General features: G+C 37.7%; 4 protein-coding genes and 2 pseudogenes across 4 annotated transcripts; 4 read left to right on the forward strand and 2 right to left on the reverse strand.

Moving 5' to 3' along the window:
• LOC148740617 (uncharacterized) overlaps positions 1 to 23,142 on the forward strand; it is a 1,045,961-nt pseudogene that overhangs the window by 46,894 nt on the left and 975,925 nt on the right.
• LOC148740619 (G protein-coupled receptor GRL101-like) lies at positions 653 to 22,834 on the forward strand. The gene is made up of 17 exons (XM_088748902.1): positions 653 to 718; positions 1,493 to 1,564; positions 2,620 to 2,691; positions 3,147 to 3,218; positions 15,216 to 15,287; positions 15,692 to 15,763; positions 16,311 to 16,382; positions 16,678 to 16,749; positions 16,911 to 16,982; positions 17,175 to 17,246; positions 17,980 to 18,940; positions 19,304 to 19,385; positions 19,555 to 19,608; positions 19,720 to 19,779; positions 20,592 to 20,660; positions 21,390 to 21,449; positions 21,587 to 22,834. The coding sequence occupies exons 2-17, from the start codon at positions 1,494 to 1,496 to the stop codon at positions 21,652 to 21,654; spliced, it is 2,001 nt and encodes a 666-aa protein (XP_088605028.1). The 5' UTR covers positions 653 to 718; position 1,493; the 3' UTR covers positions 21,655 to 22,834.
• On the forward strand, positions 3,577 to 5,953 carry LOC148740620 (uncharacterized). Its single transcript, XM_088748903.1, has 2 exons — positions 3,577 to 3,812; positions 3,892 to 5,953. Exons 1-2 carry the CDS (start codon positions 3,592 to 3,594, stop codon positions 5,309 to 5,311), a joined length of 1,641 nt encoding a protein of 546 aa, XP_088605029.1. The 5' UTR covers positions 3,577 to 3,591; the 3' UTR covers positions 5,312 to 5,953.
• LOC148740621 (uncharacterized) lies at positions 5,697 to 7,586 on the reverse strand. Its single transcript, XM_088748904.1, has one exon. It carries the CDS (start codon positions 7,516 to 7,518, stop codon positions 6,043 to 6,045), a length of 1,476 nt encoding a protein of 491 aa, XP_088605030.1. The 5' UTR covers positions 7,519 to 7,586; the 3' UTR covers positions 5,697 to 6,042.
• LOC148740622 (uncharacterized) lies at positions 7,678 to 9,297 on the reverse strand. Its single transcript, XM_088748906.1, has one exon. The coding sequence runs from the start codon at positions 8,578 to 8,580 to the stop codon at positions 7,804 to 7,806; it is 777 nt and encodes a 258-aa protein (XP_088605032.1). The 5' UTR covers positions 8,581 to 9,297; the 3' UTR covers positions 7,678 to 7,803.
• Positions 10,294 to 11,488, forward strand: LOC148740623 (uncharacterized; annotated as a pseudogene).

The following is a 23,142-nucleotide window of genomic DNA, read 5'->3' on the forward strand; positions in this document are numbered from 1 at the left end:
AAGGGCAAAACTGGTTTAACACATCACATGTCTTAAGTCAGGAATACTGATAGTAACTACAACGGACGACTGAATGAACACAAACAAGTGCAAGAATCAAAACAGTAAGGATGATGAAGAAAAATAACATTGCTAAACAAATTCCCCTTGCAAGGAGGTATTGACTAAGACTCTGCTTGATGTTTAACCTACAGCACATGCTATTTTCAAAACCTACTGACTCTAGAAAACTGGTTTAATCATTCAATTACAATTAATCACACATTATTTGGAAGTTAACCCATTGACACCTACGTGTAACATTTTTATATAAAAGGATTTAAAAAAATAACAAATCTTGAAGGCAAGTACAAAAGTAGTAACGGGCAAATCTGGTTTATCACATCACGTGCCTCAGGTCAGCAATACTGATAGTGACTATAACAGACGACTGAATGAACACAAACGAGTGACAAGAATTAAAACAGTAAAGGTGATGAGAAAAATAACATTGCTAGGAAAATTCCCCTTACAAATAAGTATTGACTGAGACTCCGTTCGATATTTAACCTATAGCACATGCTATTTTGAAAACTTACCGACACTAGAAAACTGGTTTAATTATTCAAAAATAGATCTTAAATCTAGGGTAAAATACTTTTTACAGGCTCATATACGATAATCAGATTGAAGAACTAACACCTGGAGTCTTCAATCACAACGTAAATTTGACTCATCTGTAAGTAATAAAAGTTTAAGAGCACAAAGCTCATGTTTTCATTCTCTTCATTTACTAAATCTTAGCCAAATTTTCATCAAGCTTAATTCATGGCGAGGAAAACAGGGTCGTGGATGGTGTTTAAATCAATTGTCGTAATTGATTTATTGGTCAAGCTAGAGCCTCTTTAAGTGCAAAACTTCACTTTTGTGACAACATTTTGCATCTCTTCAGTATACGCATGGTGCTCTGGCAGTGGCTTAGTTTAATGAGAAAACGTGCAAGACAAGGATAAATATAGATATTGACAAGAGTTTATATCATCACGCGCTCCGAGGAGACTCGCAGCAACCTCGAGTTGAAAATGAATTTTAAGCTGGGAAAACTGACTGTTGGCGTGAATCAAATTTGCATAATGGCGGTAAAGAACCGAAGAGGGTACCTCCCCCTCTTTTAATCGTAGTTGTATAGAATATTCTAAAGGTTACTTTTATCCTGGCACGTGTTCGAGGTGTGCTCAAAGTCCCTTTATTCGTTGAATACGAGCGACTATCTCTTGAAGTTTAATAAGGGTCATCGACACTAAGGCAAGTAATAGAGTTAGGTTTGCTTATAAATTAGCACCTTGGAATGATTATATATCAGTCATATCAATATTATTGTAAAAGCGGCTGTTTTACTTCAACATGATTCGGATACTTGAACTGTAAATCCGACAGAGAAAAAAGGTTTGCACAGCGACAATACATAAGAGTTAAAACTTTCAACTGAAATCAAGAAAATATCTTCTCGTAGGATGTTAGGTAACAACCAAATAAAGGAGCTACAACCTGGAGTCTTTAATAACAACTCCGAGTTGATCGAACTGTAAGTAACTGATACTCATGCCTCTATTAATAGTGCTAAGTGTTTAAACACTTGGATTAAAATCTCATTATTTATTAAGATATGATCAAGGAGGTCCTCAAGCTTAATTAGTGGGTGCATTCAGTTGGGACGGTTTGTAGATGGACAAAGTTGAACATAAGAGAGTAACCTATCCTCATTACAGCATCCTCTCATTCTCATAAATGATCACATTTCGATATACGTCGGCGGTCTTCGTTTTGTAAACTCCAATCCCTATTCCCATGATAACTTTTCATTTGTTTTATTTGTACAAGAGTAGCTGGCATGAAAAGGAAAGATAGAGGGAAGCGCAAAGGGATTGTCTTTTCCTTCAAATCTTTACCAGGAAATAAATGAAGAAATACTTTATACAGGATAAGAAGAAATAAATAGAATAACTTTAAGAAAAAAATTCAAAAGGGAAAGGCGCGAACAGGACACCATACGAGGCACCCACCCAAGGGAATTGAGGTTTTAAAAATTTAAAGCTATACAGATATCTAAGGAAGCAAAGAAATAAAATTTACGATGGTGGCATGGACAATTGCCGTGAGATGGATCACGGACAAAACAGGTCCACCTGAAAAACTGATATTAAAGAGGACTTAAACTAACCGGTATTTTATAAAATTATTTAAAAGAACCCTCAAGCTTACCATTTCAGGAGGGGACTCACAAGTGCCACAAAACACATTTTTATTCAAATAGTGCATACTCCATTTCAGTCCACATAATAGCACATAAACTGATAACAAACGCCCACAATCGATGACCAAGGACACAATGACTTATCTAACAAAAAGCAGGAGGAGGTCTAAAAGATGAGGTCCCTTTGAAGCCAAGCCTCGTATGACTGTTTTAAGTTAAAACTTAAACAAGGGTCGTACTAATGCCGAATGAACTTCTTTCGAAATCAATAATTGGTAGTTCATACATTTTTGAGCTTCAGAAAGCCTATCTGTCCAAATGATGTATTTTCCGGGAAATTCAAACTAAGTTATTGTAAAACTCTTTTAACTCTTCTGTTCATACAGACAACTTAACGACAACAACCTGACAGAGATGCAAGAGGGCTTGTTTGTTGGTTTAAGAGAATTGAAAAAACTGTGAGTTTTGAAAAGAAACCTTTAAACATATAACATGGGAAAAATCAAAATTATTTATATGAGAAATCGGAACTCTGCAAATTGGCATAAGATAAAACTAATATGTCACTCTGAAAAAAAAAATTGGAAACATGTATAAATACTGAAGTAAGAGATCATATACCATGTGATGTACTAATTTGATGAATGAGCAAAATAATGCCCATAATGGATGCTCCAGTTCCTAAACAGCAAATTACAGCAGTGTGGCACACTACGATTCAAAATAGGAGAACGAGTATTCAAGCGACCAGCCCCAGACGTATCGAAAACTATCAGAGATCAAATTCAACAAAAAGTCAGGATATTGACCGGTATTGTGTATCTTAAATTAGTTTGAAAGACTCACCTTTGATAGCTAGATAATGTGATGGAAATTTACCCAGTATTGTCATTTTATTCTAACTTTTAATCAGATGGCTGCAAGACAACAGAATTGAAAGGCTACATAATTACGTTTTTGAAGACTTGACTAATTTGGATGAGCTGTGAGTATGATAAAAAATATAATGTGTTTGCAAAAAATGTCTAACTCTTTTTCAAGTTTCTTCTCCTTGAAAAAAAAAACAAGTCCCAGCTATTTTCAGCCATGGCAATTTCAAGACGATTATTCATATTATAATATAACTTGATCGTTATCAATAAAGATTTGGAAATGCAAAGACTGGCAAAAACCAACGATAAAAACCGACGTTTCGGTGTCATCATGACGCCATTGTCAAGGAGAAATAAAAATGACAAAGTTTGTGGCAAGGTGTAACACTAAATTAGCATAAATATGTTAGGAGCTAATAGCTGTTATTACGTCTGAGCCAGCGATTCAGCAGTCATCACACGGGAACGAGGCTATTGGGTCAAGAAATGTTTCAAGAACTAAATCATAGGAAAGATAGGGAAACCCACGAGGAATCACAGCCGAAATATGCTTTTTTTTCGGCTGAAGAGAAACTACAGTTGTTGAATGGTAATTGTCCCCGAAACATTACTAAACAGGTCTTAAGATCATGGTTGTCCTATCGAGTAGGAACCTCAAAAAACGGGAGTGCTTCTGCGGATGGAAACAAACGAGAACTGGTTCAAAGGTACGTAAAAATAATTAAAATATCATTGATATTTTGAGGATAGTTTTAGACGGTAATTAAAACCATCTTTGTTTTTCAGGGTCGTAAGCTATATTAAGAATGGCTGGGACGCGAATTTTACTGAAAAATGGATGCATCTGTCAGGAGAATCGAACGAGAACTTAAAGGAAAATTCGGCAAATGCTAACGAGGAGCCAACAGGGAAAGATATACAAAATTTCCTGCCTTCAACAACGTGGACCGAATTGAAAAAATGCAACAAACTGCCAGAGTTTTCTATTGCAAATATGATGAGCTACTTTATTACTAGGCGTGCAAGAGACGATGAAAGTAATAAAGACTATAAAAGCTTAAACTGCAAAGCTTTTGGTCTTTTCAGACATGGTCACGTCCAGAATATTAAGGTTGCGAATGAGGATGGCAAGTATTTTATCCAATGCGAATGCTTACCTGAGATGAAAAAAACTCTAAAATATAAGATCCAAATGACAGTAGACAGTTCTGGTGATATAATATATGGAAACTGTAATCCTTGTCCAGCTGGTAAGCCACCACTTGCATCATGTAAACATTTGGCAGCTCTATGCTTTGCTCTTGAAGAGTACATTAGACTTGGTCGTAGTCAAGAATTTCTTACCTGTACAGAAAGATTGCAGACTTGGAATCAACCACGAAAGCGAAAGCTGGAGGCACTCTCAGTATACGACATTGATTTCAGTAGAAAAGTTTTTGGCACAGAGAATTTAAAACACAATAAAGCACTGCACGATCCAAGACTTTGCATCTATAGAGAACCAAGTACAGAGAAGGCAAATCAGACCTTGCTTCAAGAAATCTCGAGAGAAAGTCTAAATTGTGGATTTTACTCTATTTTATCAAAAGAGCCACTATGTCCAAGTAGTTTAATTGTCTCACCCATAAAGGAACAACCAATGTCATTGGAAGAAATACATGCAAAAGCTAAAAGAATTAAGTCAAATCTTTTTGTAGGAGAAAAAGAAAGAGAATTGATAAGCAGAGCAACAAAAAATCAAAGTGATTGTCAAAAGTGGTTTGAACACAGGAAAACAAGAATTACTGCATCGAAATGCAAGAGAGTACTTCAGAGACCAGACACAAGCCCCACTAAGGCTGTAAAAGAAATTCTACATCTCAATGACAATTTTCAGAGTAATTACATGAAACAAGGTCTTACTGATGAAGCTAATATTATCAAGTCATATGAAAACCTCTTCAAGTGCAACGTCTCTAAACTAGGGTTTGTCATTTCATCTACACATCCATTTTTGGGTGCAAGTCCTGATGGTGAAGTTGATAACAAATGTTTGGTGGAAGTCAAGAGAGTTTTCCTGGAACAAAAAAACTGGCAGAAGCAGTTTGCAGCAGGGGAATTTGCAAGAGGACTGTTCATGGCCTGCTTATTAACACAAATCACCCATACCATTTTCAAGTTCAACAACAACTATTTTGTGTTGGTTTACAGTGGGCTGATCTGGTGATATCAGATCTAAAGGAAATGATCATAATAAGCATCAAAAATAATTTACAATTTAGAAGAGAAGTTATCCCAAAGCTTGAAAGTTTTTATGATAACTATATTGCTGTAGAACTTGCTTATCCACGGTTAACTTTAGGTCTTCCCAGGCTTGGAAAAGTATCAAGATTAATGTAACAGTGTACTTCAGTCTTTGTTAGAACTCTACATGACAGTGGAATCACTACCTATAAATTATTTAACTTTTGCATGATCTCAAAATTATGATTACTGATGTTGTGTTTTTTGAAATATATCGTTTTAAATATGGATATTATTGTCTCATTGACAGAGAAGTGAATTTCTATTGTAATAATTACTTTTACTGGTTGGAAACTGACTCCACTATACTCTTTGAACCAGCAAAACTTGCAACTTTAATTTTGCATGACATTAACTGATTTTCAATACTAACATGTAGAACATTTGAATAAATTTAGATACAATGAGCATTTTTTCTATTAGCCAGATAAATATGACATCTGCAGAAGATTAAATCTATCTTGATTGTTAACAGTAATAGATTATTTCAGATCAACTAGTGATATGAATATTTTACTCATTACTCTGTCAGTTGTAAATAAATTGTGTGCTGTCCTTATTGAAACACCCACCTAAAAAATATTGATTCTGTCTATAACACCAGACAATTACAAGCAAACAAATGAATGGCTCAAGAAAGATTCTGAAAAAAATTCATTTCACCAGAGGTGGCAAAAAGTTTGTGAACATAGCACAATTAAAGAAAATCATGTCAACCAGCCCATTCTTGCAGACAGTAATGGGAATAAAATCTAAAATGTGATAGTTTTTGATGCGCTCGATAGCTCTCCCTACATGGATTCGCAATGATGCAATTCTTCTTGTGTTGAGCATTTCTTGTTCAGTAAATTGTCCTGCCTCATTCATATAAGGTGGAACATTTACTTTAACCCCTTTACTTGCTAGTAATTCTTGGATATTGAATCCTCTGTCAGCCATCACTTCATCTCCATATTGAAGTTTATCCATGAGTTTAGATTTCACAGTTATCTCTTTGTCAGAGATAGACCCACCATAAAGATTAGACACAAAACAAACACTACCACTTGGTGTAATTCCAACTAGGGCCTTCAGAGTATTGCCGTTTTTATAGGTAGAGAAAGTGAGCTGCTGTGCTTCAGGATTAGTTGGTGTTTCAATGTACAATTCAGTTGCATCAATTATCACTGTTGTACCATTGTATTTATTCCTGAAGCATTCAGGTTTATGTGCTTCAATTACCTCCCTTGTTGGGAAAATGTCTAGCTCTGAAAATCTAAAATATATGAACTTTGTCCATGTAATGATGATTCGGCTCACAAGACTTTGGCAAATACCAAATCTGACTGCTACATCCTCCTCTAAAAGACCAACTTTGTAACGACACAGCAAGAGAAATAATTCATTTTCCACAGAGAGAGCTCTTCTTGGACCTTGCTTCTCTCTCTTGGGTGGATTCTGCACTAGTTCAGTGTTAGTGTAATTTAACTGTTTTGCTGCTTCTCTTCCAAGGAAATTAAGAACTGTAGTAAAAACAGCATAACTGTTGAAGCCAGTGTAGAATCTCATTAAATTATCGTTTTCTTTGATGTTGTCGATATTAAACAAACTTCGATTAAGCTTCTCTTCTAGTGTCTTTCTTGTCTCTCTCTCCTGTTTAAGTTCGTGTTCCAATTGTTTTACTTTCCCTTCCAATTCGTTGATAATTAATTGTAGAGACTGATCCTGACTATTGTCTGCTTCTTTTATGGACTGTCCCACTTCATTTGATTCTGTTAACGGAACGGCGTTAGCAATACTTTCGTCACTATTTAAGCCTGCAGTTTCTTGACGTTGAGTGGCCATATTCGAACAGTGTTGTGGGGCTTTTCTTTGTGTCTGAACTTTTGTAAAGCTGAAAAGAGTAGGCACAGCATCTACCTTCAGCCTTCCCCTTACGCCTCCAGGAGACTTTTGAAAACATTCTGGGGCAAAATGATCGCTACACAAAAATGAACTTTTCGTTTTTGGAGTGTTGGTTCTTCGTATGTTGATCAGCCATTTTTTTAGTCTTTTCGAGTCATTTAGGGGCAGCGAATGCCAAGAAAGGCCTTTACATTCAACCTTGTTACTCCTGTTCACACAGCCAACTGCTATACAATGCCTTACCATCTCCTTTCTTCAAAAGATTCGGAGAACTCAGCACTGTTTTTGTGAAATATAAATGGTGACACAAAGAAACTCTAGAAAATCTAAGGTCTTGACCCAATAGCCTCGTTCCCGTGTAACGACCGCTGAATCGCTGGCTCAGACGTACTAACAGCTATTAAACAAATACTTTTGCGCGAATTGAATCGCTTTGCACGATCAGAGTGGGTTTTAGGTCTCTGATGAAAAGCATTTCGTTCACCAAACAATCGAACTTGTTACCACACTTTTTCAGAATGCTAAAACGTTTCAGTAGGTCTTTCGGGACTTCGCTGTGCCGTTCGTGGTAGTGTTTATATATTGAACATGCCTTTCGTTAATGTCCATCCACGTGTGTGTGTGTAAGTGTCCGCGTGTATAGCCCACATAACCCGCATAACACAGGTCAAATTGAAATTGATAAACGACGCGTTGTTGGTTGACGATCTGTGGCTTGATTTCTCGTACTTTAAGATCTTGGCCAACTTTGCGGCTAACAAATACTGGCTGAACAGTTGTCTGCACCTTCATGCTAAGATTCTTGAGCTCTTTCTTAACATAATTTGCTGATTCCTGATCTTTGAAAGGTATGACCACACGAACAATGGATATTGGTTCTTTGGGCGTCTGTGTCGGCTGCTTACCAACAATTCTTGATTGTAAGAAGGTGTTAACGGTAGAATTTACCAGGCGTTCCGGGTATTTAAGCCGTGCGAAAACTTTCTTTAGGCGATCACACTCATCAGAGAAATGGGCCCAGGAGAATGATAATCGGTGTGCGCGATCCAGCATAGTTTTCAGCAAGCTCCGTTTGTAGCGATGGTCTACATGGCTTTGGTAGTGTAATAGTAGACCCGTGTTTGTTGGTTTCACATATACCTTGGTTTCAATCATGCACCTCGGATTGCGGAGGCACAGCGAAGTCCCGAAAGACCTACTGAAACGTTTTAGCATTCTGAAAAAGTGTAGTAACAAGTGCGATTGTTTGGTGAACGAAATGCTTCTCATCAGAGACCTAAAACCCACTCTGAACTTGATCGTAACCATAATACGTAAACAATAGCCTCCTTTTGGCGCAAAATGTACACGGATATTTGTCCGCGGACATCATTTGTTTCAAGATGTGAACAGTGAAAGCTACGAGCTTCGAGGAACAGATACTGTCCAAGGACATATGTATTAACAATAGCCTCTCTTTAGCGCGAAAGTATACACGCATACAAATTGCTGGACGATCGTGGATTTAGTGAACTCTGAAATGAGCTTCCGACTGCATACAGATTGCTGGTCGAAGCACGCCATCATGACTTAAAAAGGGCATGTAAACCCAAGAATCGTACGTCTTCTTTTTACATAGCTGTTTAGCAAATATATCGAGTACACCAAATGTGCGAGTCCATTTTCACTTTCAAAAAGCTCTTCCAAATTCAACACATTCGCCATCTTGAATTGCGCCATCTTTCCTGTGACGTCACGGGTGGAATCTTAACTTCCTGTACTGAGGTCAAAAGCTTTGTTTTACGATCGCGTGAGATACGTGCAAGTCTCCTTCGCAGACGTTGTTTGCCGGTCTCGTCACGATTTTCTTTTTACTTATAATTTGGTTGAATATATTCTAATTTTCGTAATGGTAAAGCGTTGTGTCGTCCAGTTTCGTAGTAATTCAAGCAAAACCGGGCATACAATGCCTATATAAATTTCTGAAAGAAGCAAATCTGAAGCGACAATGGGTTAAATTTGTTCAAGTTAAAAGAGCCGATTTCGACGAGCCGTCCGAACATGCTTGTTGTTATTCTGTTGTCTGTAGCGATAATTTTTCTCCCGATTGTTATGAGAAAAGCTATATGGTCGAAATGGGCCTTAAAAAGCAAAAGCTACTTCTTCCTGGTGCTGTGCCGACGATTCAGGCCCTACCAGAAAATTTCTTCCGAGGTAAAAAAGCGACCCATGCAGTCGGCAGACTGCGAAGATTCAGAGGTGTCCGACCCATCTTAGAAACGACCGAGGAGAAATAGAGCTCTTCAAAAGTTAGAAGTTAACAGGGTAAGTACCGAACTGATTTACGTGGAAAACTCAAGATTTTAGGTTCTCTAAAAACACCTTTCTTTCTCAGCTATTGAAAGATTATGGGGAAGCCAGTTGTTCGGGAGCCAGTGTTGAGCCCATAAAAGACACTGACCTGTTTGAACCTTTGCCGGAAACCGAAACACGTATCAAGAAAGAATTTGTTGATGTCGGTACACAATGCGATCTGGAATTTAGTTGGTTAAATATTCCGCGAACACCCACGGCGAGTGTGGGTGAGACAAAAACCTGTCAAAAGAAATCTTCCTAGTTTCTGCGCTTTGAAACCCGTCCCCGTTATTTAGTGTGATGGCTTCCTTTATTACATTGGTACACAAGTGGAACTTGTTACAACTGAGACTGAGGTTCAGTGTGAGGTCACAAACTTACCATCTGTACCCACATGCTCTAAGCCTCTGGGTAGTCCTGTAAAGAGTGTTGAGGGTCACAGCGACGATAATCAGAAAGACCTGGGTTATATTCCAAAATATTTAATTCCTGCTGGTGGAATATTTAATTCCTGCATGGTGGAAGAAGAAGTAGACGAAAGAGGAAAAACAACCAAACAACTCTGAAGAAAATCTTTCGAGGTAGAAAGAGATTCTGTCTTGAAATTTTCACCTAGTTTTTTTCTCAATTTTATTTTAAGTCGTGCTTACTATTCATTTTGTTTCAGGACATCTCACTGTAAAAAAAGGTTCAGTGGACCCGCAAAGTGAAAGCAAGTTCATCGCATTTTTTTTCCTGCTTGATGCAACTCTTTGAGTTCTTCCCTCTGTGCACCGAGCCTTCTACAGCTGAGGTATCTAGTGTGGTAGGCACTCTAATCCATGTCACCTAAAAATGTCTAAGCTGCAGTTATGCGCACGTGTGTAGAAGCCAACCTTACATCAAAAAGATACCGGCTGGAAATCTGTTACTATCCGCTGCTATTCTTTATTCTGGTAGTATGATCTCCCAAACCCTAAGAATGCTGAAAATTCTGAGGGTAGGTACAGTGTTTTAGCCGCCAGACATACCATAAACATCAGAGGAACTACCTCATGCCTGTTGTCATAAAAACGTGGAAGGAAGAGCAGGAGAAATTGGTCGAAAGATTGTCCAATTTAGAAGGTGGTGTTTTTCTTTCTGGGGATGGTAGATCTGACAGCCCAGGTCACAGTGCTACGTATGGGGCATTTGCAGTCATTGAAAAAGGGATCAACAAAGTGTTGGATGTTCAGTTTGTTCAAGTGAGTCATCTATCTAAAGGCCACTAGCTTTGCTATTTTAGCAGTAAACTGTTTAATATATAAGACTAAAACCAATCTAACTTTTTAAAAGTCCAATGGGGTGCCAAACAGCTCCTGGTGTGAGCACGAGGGCCTTCTTCGTATGGAGACATTTCTGACTGCAGAGAACAACCTTGACCTGGGTGTTATCAACTAACAGAAATCGCCAAAATACAGCCTACATAAGAAAGAATATGGCACCCAAAGGAACCAGACATTGTCATGACATCTGGCATATTGCTAAAGAAGAGTTAAATGTCATTAGTCTGGGAACCGTTCATAATGTGATTACTGGCATGAATGTATATCACTGAAGAAAAACTATATCATTTGCACCTTTTGACTGTTTTGAGTTAACATTCCTCAAGGTAGACTAACTGTTTTCTTTAATCTAAGGAATTGGTAAAAATGTTGATGCATTTTCAAAGCAGAAAGATTGCGAAAATGCTGAACTGTGGAGGAAGTCTATCATAAATCACCTCTACTGGATAGCTGCAACTGCTCCGGAGGGATATTGAAACATGCTAGAGGCTATATGGAAGTCAGTTATTAACCACATTCAAGATATTCATGATGGGCATAGGGAATTGTATCCAAAATGTGCCCACGATGATCTAGATGATGACGATCGAGACAAGGAGTGGCTCCAGCTATGTAAGAGTACATGTCAACAAATTTACAAAACTGCTGCTTTTGCGAGTTTTTCATGGTTGCAAATGTTGTTTTACTTTATATTTGCTTTTCATGCAGCATCGAAGGTGTGTGAGAAATTAACGGACATCCTGCTAAGCAAGTCCCTGTTAAAAAATATCAAGATGGTATCACCTCTCTACCAGACTTCTCCTCTTGAGGCACTTCACAATCTTGACATAATATTTTCACCCAAACATACCCCTTTTGCATTCTTAGCTATGTATGCCAGGTAAAGTGATGAAAAATTGTACAGCATGATAAACCTATCCTTTGCTATAACTAGTCACATTTTCAAATGTAACTGGACAAAACATCCTGAAGGACAACATGAACAGATTATCCTTCTTTGACTTTAAAACTACAGACTTTTGTTGGCTGTCCTTCACTACAATGAAAACAGTGATCGTTTACAGGCAGTCACAAAAGATGGAAGACCCTGCGACACAATTAGGTTCCCAAAGTCAAAAAAGAAGAGTACTCAGTGCCTAAAGAATAGACATCTGCTACTTATGGTATATTTAGCAGAACTAATAGTAAAATTTTTTGCTGTTTGTTTCCTTGTTTTAACTTCCCTTTTAGCTCATTCCTCGTTAGTTCTAGTTCTAGATATTCTTTACAATTCTCCGGAACTAGTAAGTAATTTTGCAGTAAATTGTGTATGTACAATTTAATTTTACAACCAAGCAACACAAAAGATTATCACAACTCATGAATAATTGTTATTTCCAGGTTATAGTGAGACTCTAATTGAAATGTTGTTAGGCGACTATTAAGAGGGCCTGTGGTCATTAAAAAATTCTATACAGGATGTGAGAGAATCTATGCCTGCCCCCCTTGCTGCTTCCTCTGAGAAACCCTTCAATGAAACAGCAGTTGGACAGTTTGTGTCACGGTTTACACAACGGTGAAGTTGTAATTAAATGTCATTAGGAAATCATTTTTGACTTTGAATAGAATTCAAACGATCCAGAGTTCAGCTTGCGAAACTATCTTTCTGTATTTCCAAATCGAAGCAAACAAAAACAGGTTCAATAATTATACAGGCCACACTTGCAAATCTCCACGTTACAACTTACTTAACAATAATAATACTTAGAAGATGAATGAAAGCAATATATAAATATTTCCTATCGAACAGGCGCAACCGCTAGCGCTGTAAGACATGTAGAATTCTGATCTGCATTTACATGCACCTTTGTTTCCGTCAAAGGTTTGGCGGTTTTAATCCAGTGTAAGAAGTTCCACAATTAGCTGGAAAAGTGCTTCGGATTTTATTTACCGCACAAGATGGCAGAGCCACCCTGACATTTTTGCCGAGATAACCCCAGCACCAGCGAACAAGCTGTTTGTCAGCAATATAGCGAAATTTCCAACCAGGAGAGAGAAAAATAACTAGCTCTAGCACTGTGTTACATAATCAATAGCACAAAAAACTCCAGCAAATCGATCTCATAAACAGATAAAAATAAAAAACATTTCGCTTACTCTTTTTGGGTGTATTTATCTGCGCCGTAGTGCTACCTGTACGCGTAATAGGCCGTCTCCAGCACCCAGACATCGAGGCCGGTTGACTGAAAACCTGGATGCTCAGTTATTCAACTCATTTGGGTTTCAGGCCTTTGTTCCTCCACTTTTTACCACATTTGCCCGATTTCCGCACAACAAACACTTTCATGCGCTGTCGGCGTTGGTTGACAAGTTCCACCCTCGCACCTTTGACAATTTTATATAAAACACCCACGGAAGTTCATGTTAAAAACTTCTGTCGCATCCTCTAAGATTGAAAACTTGCTTTATTAAGTTTTCATGCCGAATACAAATAAATTACACAATGAATTAAATACCAGTCTGCGTTTCCGAGACGTTCGGCATCGCTGTCAACCGGTTCTATGCTGTCTTCGTGCGGATCGTTTCGGTGAACTCTACTTGGCTCATATTGATAAGGACGTGGCCCAGACTCTCTTAAAGGTTCTGAGCTATCCCCATCGCTGTCATATAAGTTTAAGGCATTCGAGTCGCTTCCCTCTGCGAAAACATCGTACGAAATACTGCTACTTGCACGAGCTGCCATACCAATGCTACTGTGAAGTCCGTGTTGCGCAATATAGTTCCATCGCTTACGTCACGACCTCTCTCCATTGTTTTCACCGGAAGTGAAATTTCAGTATAAAATGCCGATTTTCTCTTTAAATGAGTCGAATTGGGAAAAACGAATTGCAAATTCGTTTTCTATGGCACTTTTTACACAGAATAAGAAAAACATGTAGTTTTGGGTTTACATGCCTTTTAAGTGAAGGTTTGACAGCTGATATACGTAGCAGTTTTAAAATTCGTGGCAACTGTGCATAATTTTACAAGTGAATGAGTTACAACAATGGGAATTATTTAGTAGGACAGGTATATTGTTCTTCTTGGCTAGGCTAAAAACAATGGTTTGCTTGCTCAAAACGCACCATTTTTAAACGCAATTTCGACTACAACTTTTCAAACTGAAATGGATAAAGGTTACGATCGGCCAATTTTCAAACTTAACACGGATTTTGTGAGAGTAAATATTAATCTTTTAATTGCCGCACGTTGATTGTCAAGGAGAGTAAGGGTTTTCAGGAAATCGCTCTGGAAAATGACTTCCATACCAAAAATGCCTGAATTTGGCGTAATTTCAAGAACAAAAGGATAATACTTCTACTTCGTAAAAATCGTTCATTTTGGGTGCAAACTGTAGATACATCTTTAATCTTCAAAAAGCCGTACGTTGATTCAGAAGGAAACACTTCCAAAACTCAGTAAAGGGAGTTTTACGAAGCCTAGTTGGTCAACTTTGTCCACCCATTCTGCCCGATGCAAATTTTCCCTTTCTTCTGTAACAAGCATAAAAATGCTCATCTTGAAATCAATTTTAAACCAAGACTCATCGTGGTGGAAGTAAGGTTTGAAATTTGGGGAATATCACTTCGGAGATATCCTCGGATATGCCCCAGGTTTAGCCAGGGAATATTCGGTCACTTAATGCATTGAGACCAATCGCGCGCCAGTAAATTTATATGATGGATCATAGCCTAGGATATTCCTCTCTTTTTAGCTGGGTATTTTCGATCACGTGATGCGTTTAGACTATACAATCTCGTGAGCAAAAAATATTTGATGGATTATAATTGAACGTTTACTGATTTAAAAAAGCACACGATGGACCTATTTAAAGTGGCTTGAAAAATCACAATTGACAGCAATTGTATCATGCTTACATCGTGGAGGTAAAAAAATTCGACTTAAAATCTGCTTAGCCCAAGTTCGAATCCCGATATGACCCTAACGTGGTCCTTTGTAGTCTTGGGGCCCACCGCTAAACCCGGTTTCTTCCCTTCAGCTGCAGTTTTTAAATATGTTTTGTTTACAATGAGTTATACATGTGCGTTTAAGGATGCTTGAGAAAAGAGCATGAAATACAACTGGAGTACAGTGGTATAGCTTAGTGTCCTGTAACCATAAAGTATGTTACTGAGTAACATGGCATACAACAGATGTCTGGTTCAACGTAACGCAAGGGTTATCAGACCGTTGTCCCCATCATGTTACTTTCATGCGAATTGCATTCCGGCTAGCGTTACTTTGTCTCTAGAATTCCTACCACAATATGTTTTTTTTACTTTTCAGGGATCTTTCTGATAACAAAGTTGAGAATCTGTCACGAGAAGTCTTCAGCAACCTACCAAGTCTCAAAACACTGTAAGTCAACAAAATAAGCGTTAAAAAACAAAAACAGCCGCGACGACAAGAGCAATTCTCACCCTTAGCCGTGTCGAGTTGCAAAAAGTTCTCAATTTCTGTCTGAAATTCAGCACGCGCATAAAACAGAAGTTTTGAAATTGAACCTACTAGTAGGTTTTCATCACCATAGTGTCATCAAATGATGCGTCTTGGACTTCATCTAACAAAACATGCTTATCAAAACGTACACCACTGAGTGAATGCAAAACAGGTATCTTTCCATAATGCACATTGTAAAAAATATCCTTTCTTCGATCCTTCCAGTTGTAATCATAAGCGAAGGGAACCTTAGTGTTTTGCTGTTTTCTGTACACCGAAACCTTTCATTCGTCAATGTCTGGCTAACTGCTCTATACTTGCAGGCTTTTATCTAAAAACCAAATCAAAGAGTTACCATCAACTTTATTTGTCAACCTAACCAAGCTTGAGACAATGTGAGTAGTAATGTATACTTTGAATTAATTGTCTGTCGATTAATTGATTTATCAACCAGGGAAATAAAACAGTAAGAGGACATTTTAAAAGGCCGTAAATGTTAAAGTGTTGGAAATAATTGTTTGGTTAGACTTTGTTTAAATCTCTTACGAATTCGACAGTTAATGAGCTATGTGAGGTCTACGATGGATCAATTTAATACATTTTTTTGTCAAGATGAAAGGAGGACTGCTCTCGTTTTGCTTTCATCCCCCTTATGATTAATCTAAAATGTACGTCGTCCTCTCAACCGGATTCAAAGCTAAAACCAAGCGCGGCTTGGTCACCTTCATTATCCCGCGCTTGAAGCCGTGTGCTCGTTTGTATTCACTTTTAGCACTGACTGGCCTCGTCATTTTTTAATTCCTAACTGGTTATTGCAATTACTTTGGCTTGGGGTAGAGGAATCTTAACCATAAGGCACGCTAACTACGTTTGCTTCGAATTCAAATATTAAATCTAGAAAAAAGCTGGCCACTAACAAGTTTCTGCTTTACAATTTAACAGAAAAATAGAGAGAAATAGATTACAGTCGCTCCATCATAAACAATTTCGCGGACTGGCAAAGCTGCATGACCTGTAAGTAGTTTATGTATATCTGAGTATTTTTCCGCATCTAGCTTCCAGGTTTGAAATATAAAATTCATGTAAGGACTTTTCAGTTACAACTTGCATTTATTTCAGCTGCCCTGGGAATTAGTTATAAAGTTCATACAATGACGATGCTCCACAAGGAAAGTCCAAAAACTAAAAAAAGAAAAACAAGAAGAAAAAAAAACATGTCATTACTTTTAAAATATTTTTCCAGCTTACATCAAGCTCTTCGATTCCTGAAGTTCGTCACTTATTTCATTTTTCTTCATTCTTTTACAAGTTATTTGTCGGGAAACAAACTCCAACATTTGCCAAAAGGAATTTTCAAAGGCCTAAAGAATCTTTCGATTATGTAAGTAGAATACGAAATTCATTTGGTGTATCAATGGTGTCGCAGTATCTTCTATTAATCGCACTTGTCGATCAGTTTGAGGCACACATCTATGGACAAAAACCATCATGATATCATTGCGGTTTAACCAATTGTTATCATTCTATCTTTTTTTTCGTAAGAGAAATCTTTGACAACAGATTGAAAAACGTCTCCATCGATAGCTTCAAAGAAATCAAGCAGTTGAAAATTCTGTAAGTGTTTACTTTTTATTAAGAATGAAAAGGAAATCCAGCTTTGGAAGGTTCTTGAATACTTTAAAGGTTCAATCAGAATTTAAATAAAGCACAAATCGAATGCTAAAGTTTACATGCGACACACTTGAAATACTTCTCTATCCATTGATTTCATCCAAATAATCTTATCTTCAAATATCTAATTTTCAGATACTTGCATAATAACTACATGAGGAAGATTCCTTACGGATTTTTTGAAGTGTTGAAGGATATATTACGAGTGTAAGATTTTGAAATGACTTCTATTTAAGTGCAAAGTTTAAGAGCAAAGCTATATATTGTGAGTAGGCACACTGGTTCCTTTAAGTCAACTGTTTGCTAACCCAGAGCTCAGGATAATGAGTTCGTATTTGTGCACGATCCTCGCTGTGAAGAGCACTATTTAAGAAATAGTGAGAATCAGACCTGAACAACTTCTGGCCTGTACGGAAATCGAACCACTGATCTCTGCGATACTAGTGCAGCGCTCTACCATTTGAGCTAACAAGCCAACTGGGAGCAGGGCGTCAAATTAGTCCGAAATAAACCCGTAAGATGATAAATCAAACACAACGAATATATGAAATTCATCTATCTGAACTGTGGTTATAGAAACGTATTTGTGCACGATCCTCGCAGTAAAGAGCACTATCTAAGCAGTAGTGAAAATCAGACAAAAAAATTCAGGCCTGTACGGGATTCGAACCACTGACCTCTGCGACACTAGTGCAGCGCTCTAGCATCTATGAGTTCGTCGTTTACATACTTTACTGAATATAACTATGGTCGGCTTTCTCAACTTTCTTGACTGCTTTTGTGACAGCCTTCATTTTGTTGGGTTTTATGCCTTAAAACTGCTTTGCACACTTCATTATTTTACAATATTGCAAGAAACATTTTCAATCAATTCATATTCTTGTTCAATCTACTGCGTAATATCTTTATGGAATGAATAGCATCTCATTTATGATCGCAGGAGTTTCGACACAGATCTGATGTGTTGTCATATGCACAAAGAAGACGCTGACTGTGCTTTCATGTACAACGACGACTTCGCCAACTGTGAGAGCATGTTTAAGAGCCCAACCCCGAGGAAGAGCATATGGGCAATCGGCTCCCTTTCCCTGGCTGGGTCTGCGTTTGTCATTACGTGGCGTTCCATTTTTAAAGATACAAACACGGTACAGTCAATCATGTTATTGCATTTGGCAGTCTCCGATGGTTTGATGGGAGCATACTTAATCACACTGGGTGTCAAAGATCTGTTGTGGAGAGGAGAGTATTACTTATATGACTATTCGTGGAGGTCTGGCTTGGCTTGCCAGATAACTGGCGCTACCTCTTTGTTATCCAGTGAGGTCTCTCTGATGCTGATGGCTTTGATATCTGCAGACCGACTCAAGAACATTGTGTTCCCATTCAGAGGTGGAGCACTTTCTCGTAACATGACACACATCCTTTGTGCCATAATATGGCTCCTCGGCTTCCTCCTGGCATTCTTTCCAATGTTTGGCCTGAGATACTTCGAAAATTCAGAAACATATCACAACTACTACGGAAAAAGCGTCGTCTGCCTTCCCTTGCAGCTCTCTCCTGACAAAACGGAAGGCTGGGAGTACTCTGTTACTGTGTTTGTTGGCCTCAATTTCTTCCTCTTCTTATTCATTACAGCTGCATACCTCGCCATATTCATAAGCAGAGTGCGGGTCAAAAACCAATCAGCCAACACAAGGAGAGAGACAGGTCTTGCTAGAAGAGTGTTCTTCATCATCTTCACTGATTGTTTCTGCTGGATGCCAATCATCGTGTTTGGTCTGAGGTCGGTTTTGGAAAAGATGTACAAAACCCCAGGAGATCTGGCTGTGTGGATTGCCGTGTTTGCCCTGCCCATCAATTCAGCGATAAACCCGATTCTATACACGTTAGCAACACCAAAGGTATAGAGTAACTTTTCTTTATCATGTTTGAATTCTAAAACAGGGAAGACCCGGTGGTTTAGAGGCTAACAGGCTGCATGGGGCTCATGGGTTAAACACTCGTACAGCTCCTTTTTGCACTCAGCCGTTTAAACGAATATTTTAAAATTGCCCGGGAAAGTTAGCTAGTACTTCATGCAAAGATCGTAGCCTGAATAATTCTGACTGCTTTAAACTACTATGAGTGAAATAAATAAAGAGACGGCAAGCAAGTAGTCGATCGAGATCGATGCATGTTTTGGCACTTTTCACAATTTAATAATTGATAGGGGAAAATGGTCAGTCGATGAATGTCGTTTTTGGCTAATTTCCTCTTCTCTCAAGGCGCAAGAGTATCTGGGAGGCAAAATAGCAAAGTTGAGAAAATTCTTACGCAGCATTTTTCACTGCAGTGAAGACCAAGGGGGTAACTATGCCCATTTTTTCATTCTTTCTATTTCATAAGTTTATAGAATAGAATCAGAAACATTATTCTTATTAGCGAAACTTTCTTTCTGTAACTAAAGCCACTTTTGATATGGATATCATATTGCAATAGTACCAATCCAGTAATTTACTACTGCTTGTTTCATAAGAGCAACAACAAGTCCCACATGAGATTGAAGGCAACGGGCAACAAGGAGGTGACGGTATTTTACCAAGTTCTTTGTGCTACCCATTTTCCTCAGGAAACATTTCCATGTACATTTTTATTTTCATGATGTTGTCCTCCAATTCGCTATTTATCTTTGTTTCCTCAGATGAACAACAAAGAGAGGCCATGGAAATGCAGGTTCTTGAATTGCCACAACCACAACAAGGTGGCTTAAAACACTTTAAACAACGAATATATGAAATACATATATATGAACTGCGGTTATGAAACGTATATGTGCACGATTCTCGCAGTAAAGCACTATTTAAGCAGTAGTGAAAATCAGGCCTGTACGGGATTCGAACCACTGACCTCTGCGATACTAGTGCAGCGCTCTACCAATTGAGCTAACAAGCCAACTGGGAGCAGGCCATCAAATTAATTCGACATAAACCCGTAAGATGATAAATCAAACAACGAATATATGAAATACATATATATGAACTGCGGTTATGAAACGTATATGTGCACGATCTTCGCAGTAAAGCACTATTTAAGCAATAGTGAAAATCAATAGTGAAAATCATCTTACGGGTTTATGTCTAATTAATTTGATGGCCTGCTCCCAGTTGGCTTGTTAGCTCAACTGGTAGAGTGCTGCACTAGTATCGCAGAGATCAGTGGTTCGAATCCCGTACAGGCCTGAATTTTTCAGGCCTGATTTTCACTATTGCTTAAATAGTACTTTACTGCGAGGATCGTGCACATATACGTTAAAACACTTCTTTTTTTTTTTTTTTTTGCAAAAAAAAAAAAAAAAAAAAAAAAAACAGCGCAAAGATCTTTAGTGAGGAAATGTACCAAAGCTCACGAGGAGAGAACTTCAGTAGCGTTTTGACATATTTCTTCAAGGTTTTCGTTTGCTGCAATTACTTTTTGCTTGTATTTACCATTGTGTCTATTACTTGTCTCGAAATTACATGTCTTTTCAGTACATGATTCTACTCTTTCGCTCTTGTTTTTTATTCATTGATCAAGACGAACAAGACAAACAAGACCCGCAGGGCGAAGATCAAGCTAGAATTGAAGAACAATTTCACCAGGAAAGTATGTGATGATCTCATTTGTAGCAGCGGAGCTACTACACTGATGCCTTTCGATTGTCCACCCGTCGTACAATAAAAACAAACAACTTAGTTTATTAAAAGAATCACAGAGTTCGTTTACACGCAGCGATGGTTACTTTTGTTGGCTTCCTTTGTGGTTAGTGGATATAGAAACGATGAATAGAGCGATGGATAAAGTGGTAAATAGAGCGGTAAATAGAGCGGTAACGCGGAAAACTACAAGAAAACAACAGAACCTAACATTACAAAGCGAGTACAAATGTGCGATAAACAAGAAACAAATACTCTGAAATAAATAGGAAAAAACTCACATCTGTGTCCTAACTGTGATATAAAGTCTTCGATAGTCCTTTTAAACCGTAGAAATGGAGTCCTTGAACAGTATTAACCTTAGGAAACTTAACTTAAACATTTCATTCAAAACCTTTCTCGGAAAAACAAACATCATACAGTCTCGCTAGGGTGGTCATCTGGGACCTCCCGGTCCAGATCACCGCGACAATAAAGACATTGCGCGTTTCGCTGCAACATCATTATTATTTTTAAAATTGTCACTAAAATCGTTATTGTTATTTACAATGTCTGTATCAATATCAAGAACATTGACTCCATTCAAAAACTTGCCTTACAATTGCAAAAATTGTTTCTGTTTTGCTTTTTTTGTTACGTCAAGAGGTTTATTCACTCATTTATTTTTCTGTGTACTTAGATCAGCAAGGAGCTGAAATGATGGCAATTCAAGCTTTGGGACCGCCATCTCAGGAGCAAGGTTCTTTATAACTTCTCTATTTCTGTTCGTTGAACAATAATATAAATATGAACGATTCATTCTGTAATGACTTTTCCAACACAATCTTTAAGCGTTATTGTGGTTTCTTTTAATTTTTCTCTTTCAACAATTTTTAGAAGAAAATCACAAAGGAGGAGAAGATGATATTGAAGAAAATAATCTGGAATATGATACAAAATTGTAATCATTGGTCGATGAAAGGATATGAGGTTAACAACAGCTAAACCCTAAACTTTTTAGATCTACCCGGTAATTATCCGTACTTATATTTCATTGTGATTATATTAGTCACGAGACTTTGATATCACCAGGATAATAATTCTAGCTTATAGAACTGTTAATTCTAATAACCTGTTCGCAATATGACACATTGAAATATTAAGGTAAGGTTATCTGATAATCAGGACTGAAAGTTTAGGAATATATTTTTCCTTGACATCTACCAAGATTTTTCCTGTTGTAGTACACCATTAAACATTCAAAAAAGAGCAGTATGTTGGATCATCAATGAATGGTTAAATGCAGAAAGAAAAATTCTACTAATAATATTTTGGCCGAACACAGTAAGTTTACCTAGAGCAAGGATAGTTTCCAACTTTTCCTGATCAGATCACGGGAAACTTTTTTTCAAGGCTTATCGTTTCATAAAAATGGGAGTTTGTTTGATATCACTGGCCTATTGATTCAATCGGTTATTCTCCATGTTTTAAACTGAGAAACATATCCTTTCTTGCCAGAAATGATGATAGAGGATAGAAATATTACGTAGAAAGAACAGTCTAAAGTGTATTTACATTTTCTTATAATTCTTAGCAAAACCTCTCAATACTTTATGACCCTGTCGGGTAATTATTATGATCTTGATTAGACTAGGGCTATCCTGGAGAATCCTCATTCAAGCTGTGTATATGGGGGGGGCAGACCGCAGTATTGCTGGAAAGAATATACACCATCCACCTAGGGTATCTTCTACATGGTTAAAACTGCCGAGAACTGCCTATAAATAAAATGTATAAGCTCCATTTACTTGTTACAAATATTATTATTGATCTTGTGACTTACTTATTCAGTTACTGATAATAATGCAGCCAATAGTTTCCAATAGAATATTTCAGTCTGCAAGGATGAAAAAGTAGAAAGAAAGTAGCAGTGCAGCTGATACAGCGAAGTGACCTAACTGCTTTGCAATAGGATTGTTCACATTACCCATTGTCTTTATGCATGGTGACTTTTCTGTCTTATTTATGAGTTAAGATTAACATTTAAGTTAGTTTACATTTAAGCGCAGGTCGTAGTGATTAGTAGTAACTGAAGAGTAGCAAAAACGAAACTCAGGTGACGCTATTAAAAATCAATATCAATGATACATGTAGAGTTTTTGTGTGCTCTGCCGTACGAAGATAAAAAGGGGGAAGGAAGAAAAATATAATTTATGATGTAGGAAATTGTACTGTTGAGGGTAACTTAAAAACTCTTTTCTTGTCTATCGAGATTTTTCATTGTAATTGCTCCAACCATGGCTAAAGGAAAAAAAAATATAAGCCCGGAAGAAACGACTTCCAAACGTAATGAAGCACGATCCTCAAACCTGGTAAGACGTCTTGGGTTGGCCTGTCAAAACCTGATCCCAATTTTTAGAAAGAATTTAGTGAAGCTGCCAACCTTGGACAAA

Source organism: Stylophora pistillata, chromosome 2 (assembly GCF_964205215.1).
Source record: "Stylophora pistillata chromosome 2, jaStyPist1.2, whole genome shotgun sequence".
Taxonomy (NCBI): Eukaryota; Metazoa; Cnidaria; class Anthozoa; order Scleractinia; family Pocilloporidae; genus Stylophora; species Stylophora pistillata.

Excerpts from the sequence above, each read along its gene's own strand:
- LOC148740619 (XM_088748902.1), top strand. The coding sequence starts at position 1,494 with ATGTTAGGTAACAACCAAATAAAGGAGCTACAACCTGGAGTCTTTAAT. Across the intron at positions 1,565-2,619 it reads AACTCCGAGTTGATCGAACT|ACAACTTAACGACAACAACC; the intron begins GTAAGTAACTGA and ends CTGTTCATACAG. Across the intron at positions 15,288-15,691 it reads CTACCAAGTCTCAAAACACT|GCTTTTATCTAAAAACCAAA; the intron begins GTAAGTCAACAA and ends CTATACTTGCAG.
- LOC148740620 (XM_088748903.1), top strand. The coding sequence starts at position 3,592 with ATGTTTCAAGAACTAAATCATAGGAAAGATAGGGAAACCCACGAGGAA. Across the intron at positions 3,813-3,891 it reads AAACGAGAACTGGTTCAAAG|GGTCGTAAGCTATATTAAGA; the intron begins GTACGTAAAAAT and ends TTTGTTTTTCAG.
- LOC148740621 (XM_088748904.1), bottom strand. The coding sequence starts at position 7,518 with ATGGTAAGGCATTGTATAGCAGTTGGCTGTGTGAACAGGAGTAACAAG.
- LOC148740622 (XM_088748906.1), bottom strand. The coding sequence starts at position 8,580 with ATGGTTACGATCAAGTTCAGAGTGGGTTTTAGGTCTCTGATGAGAAGC.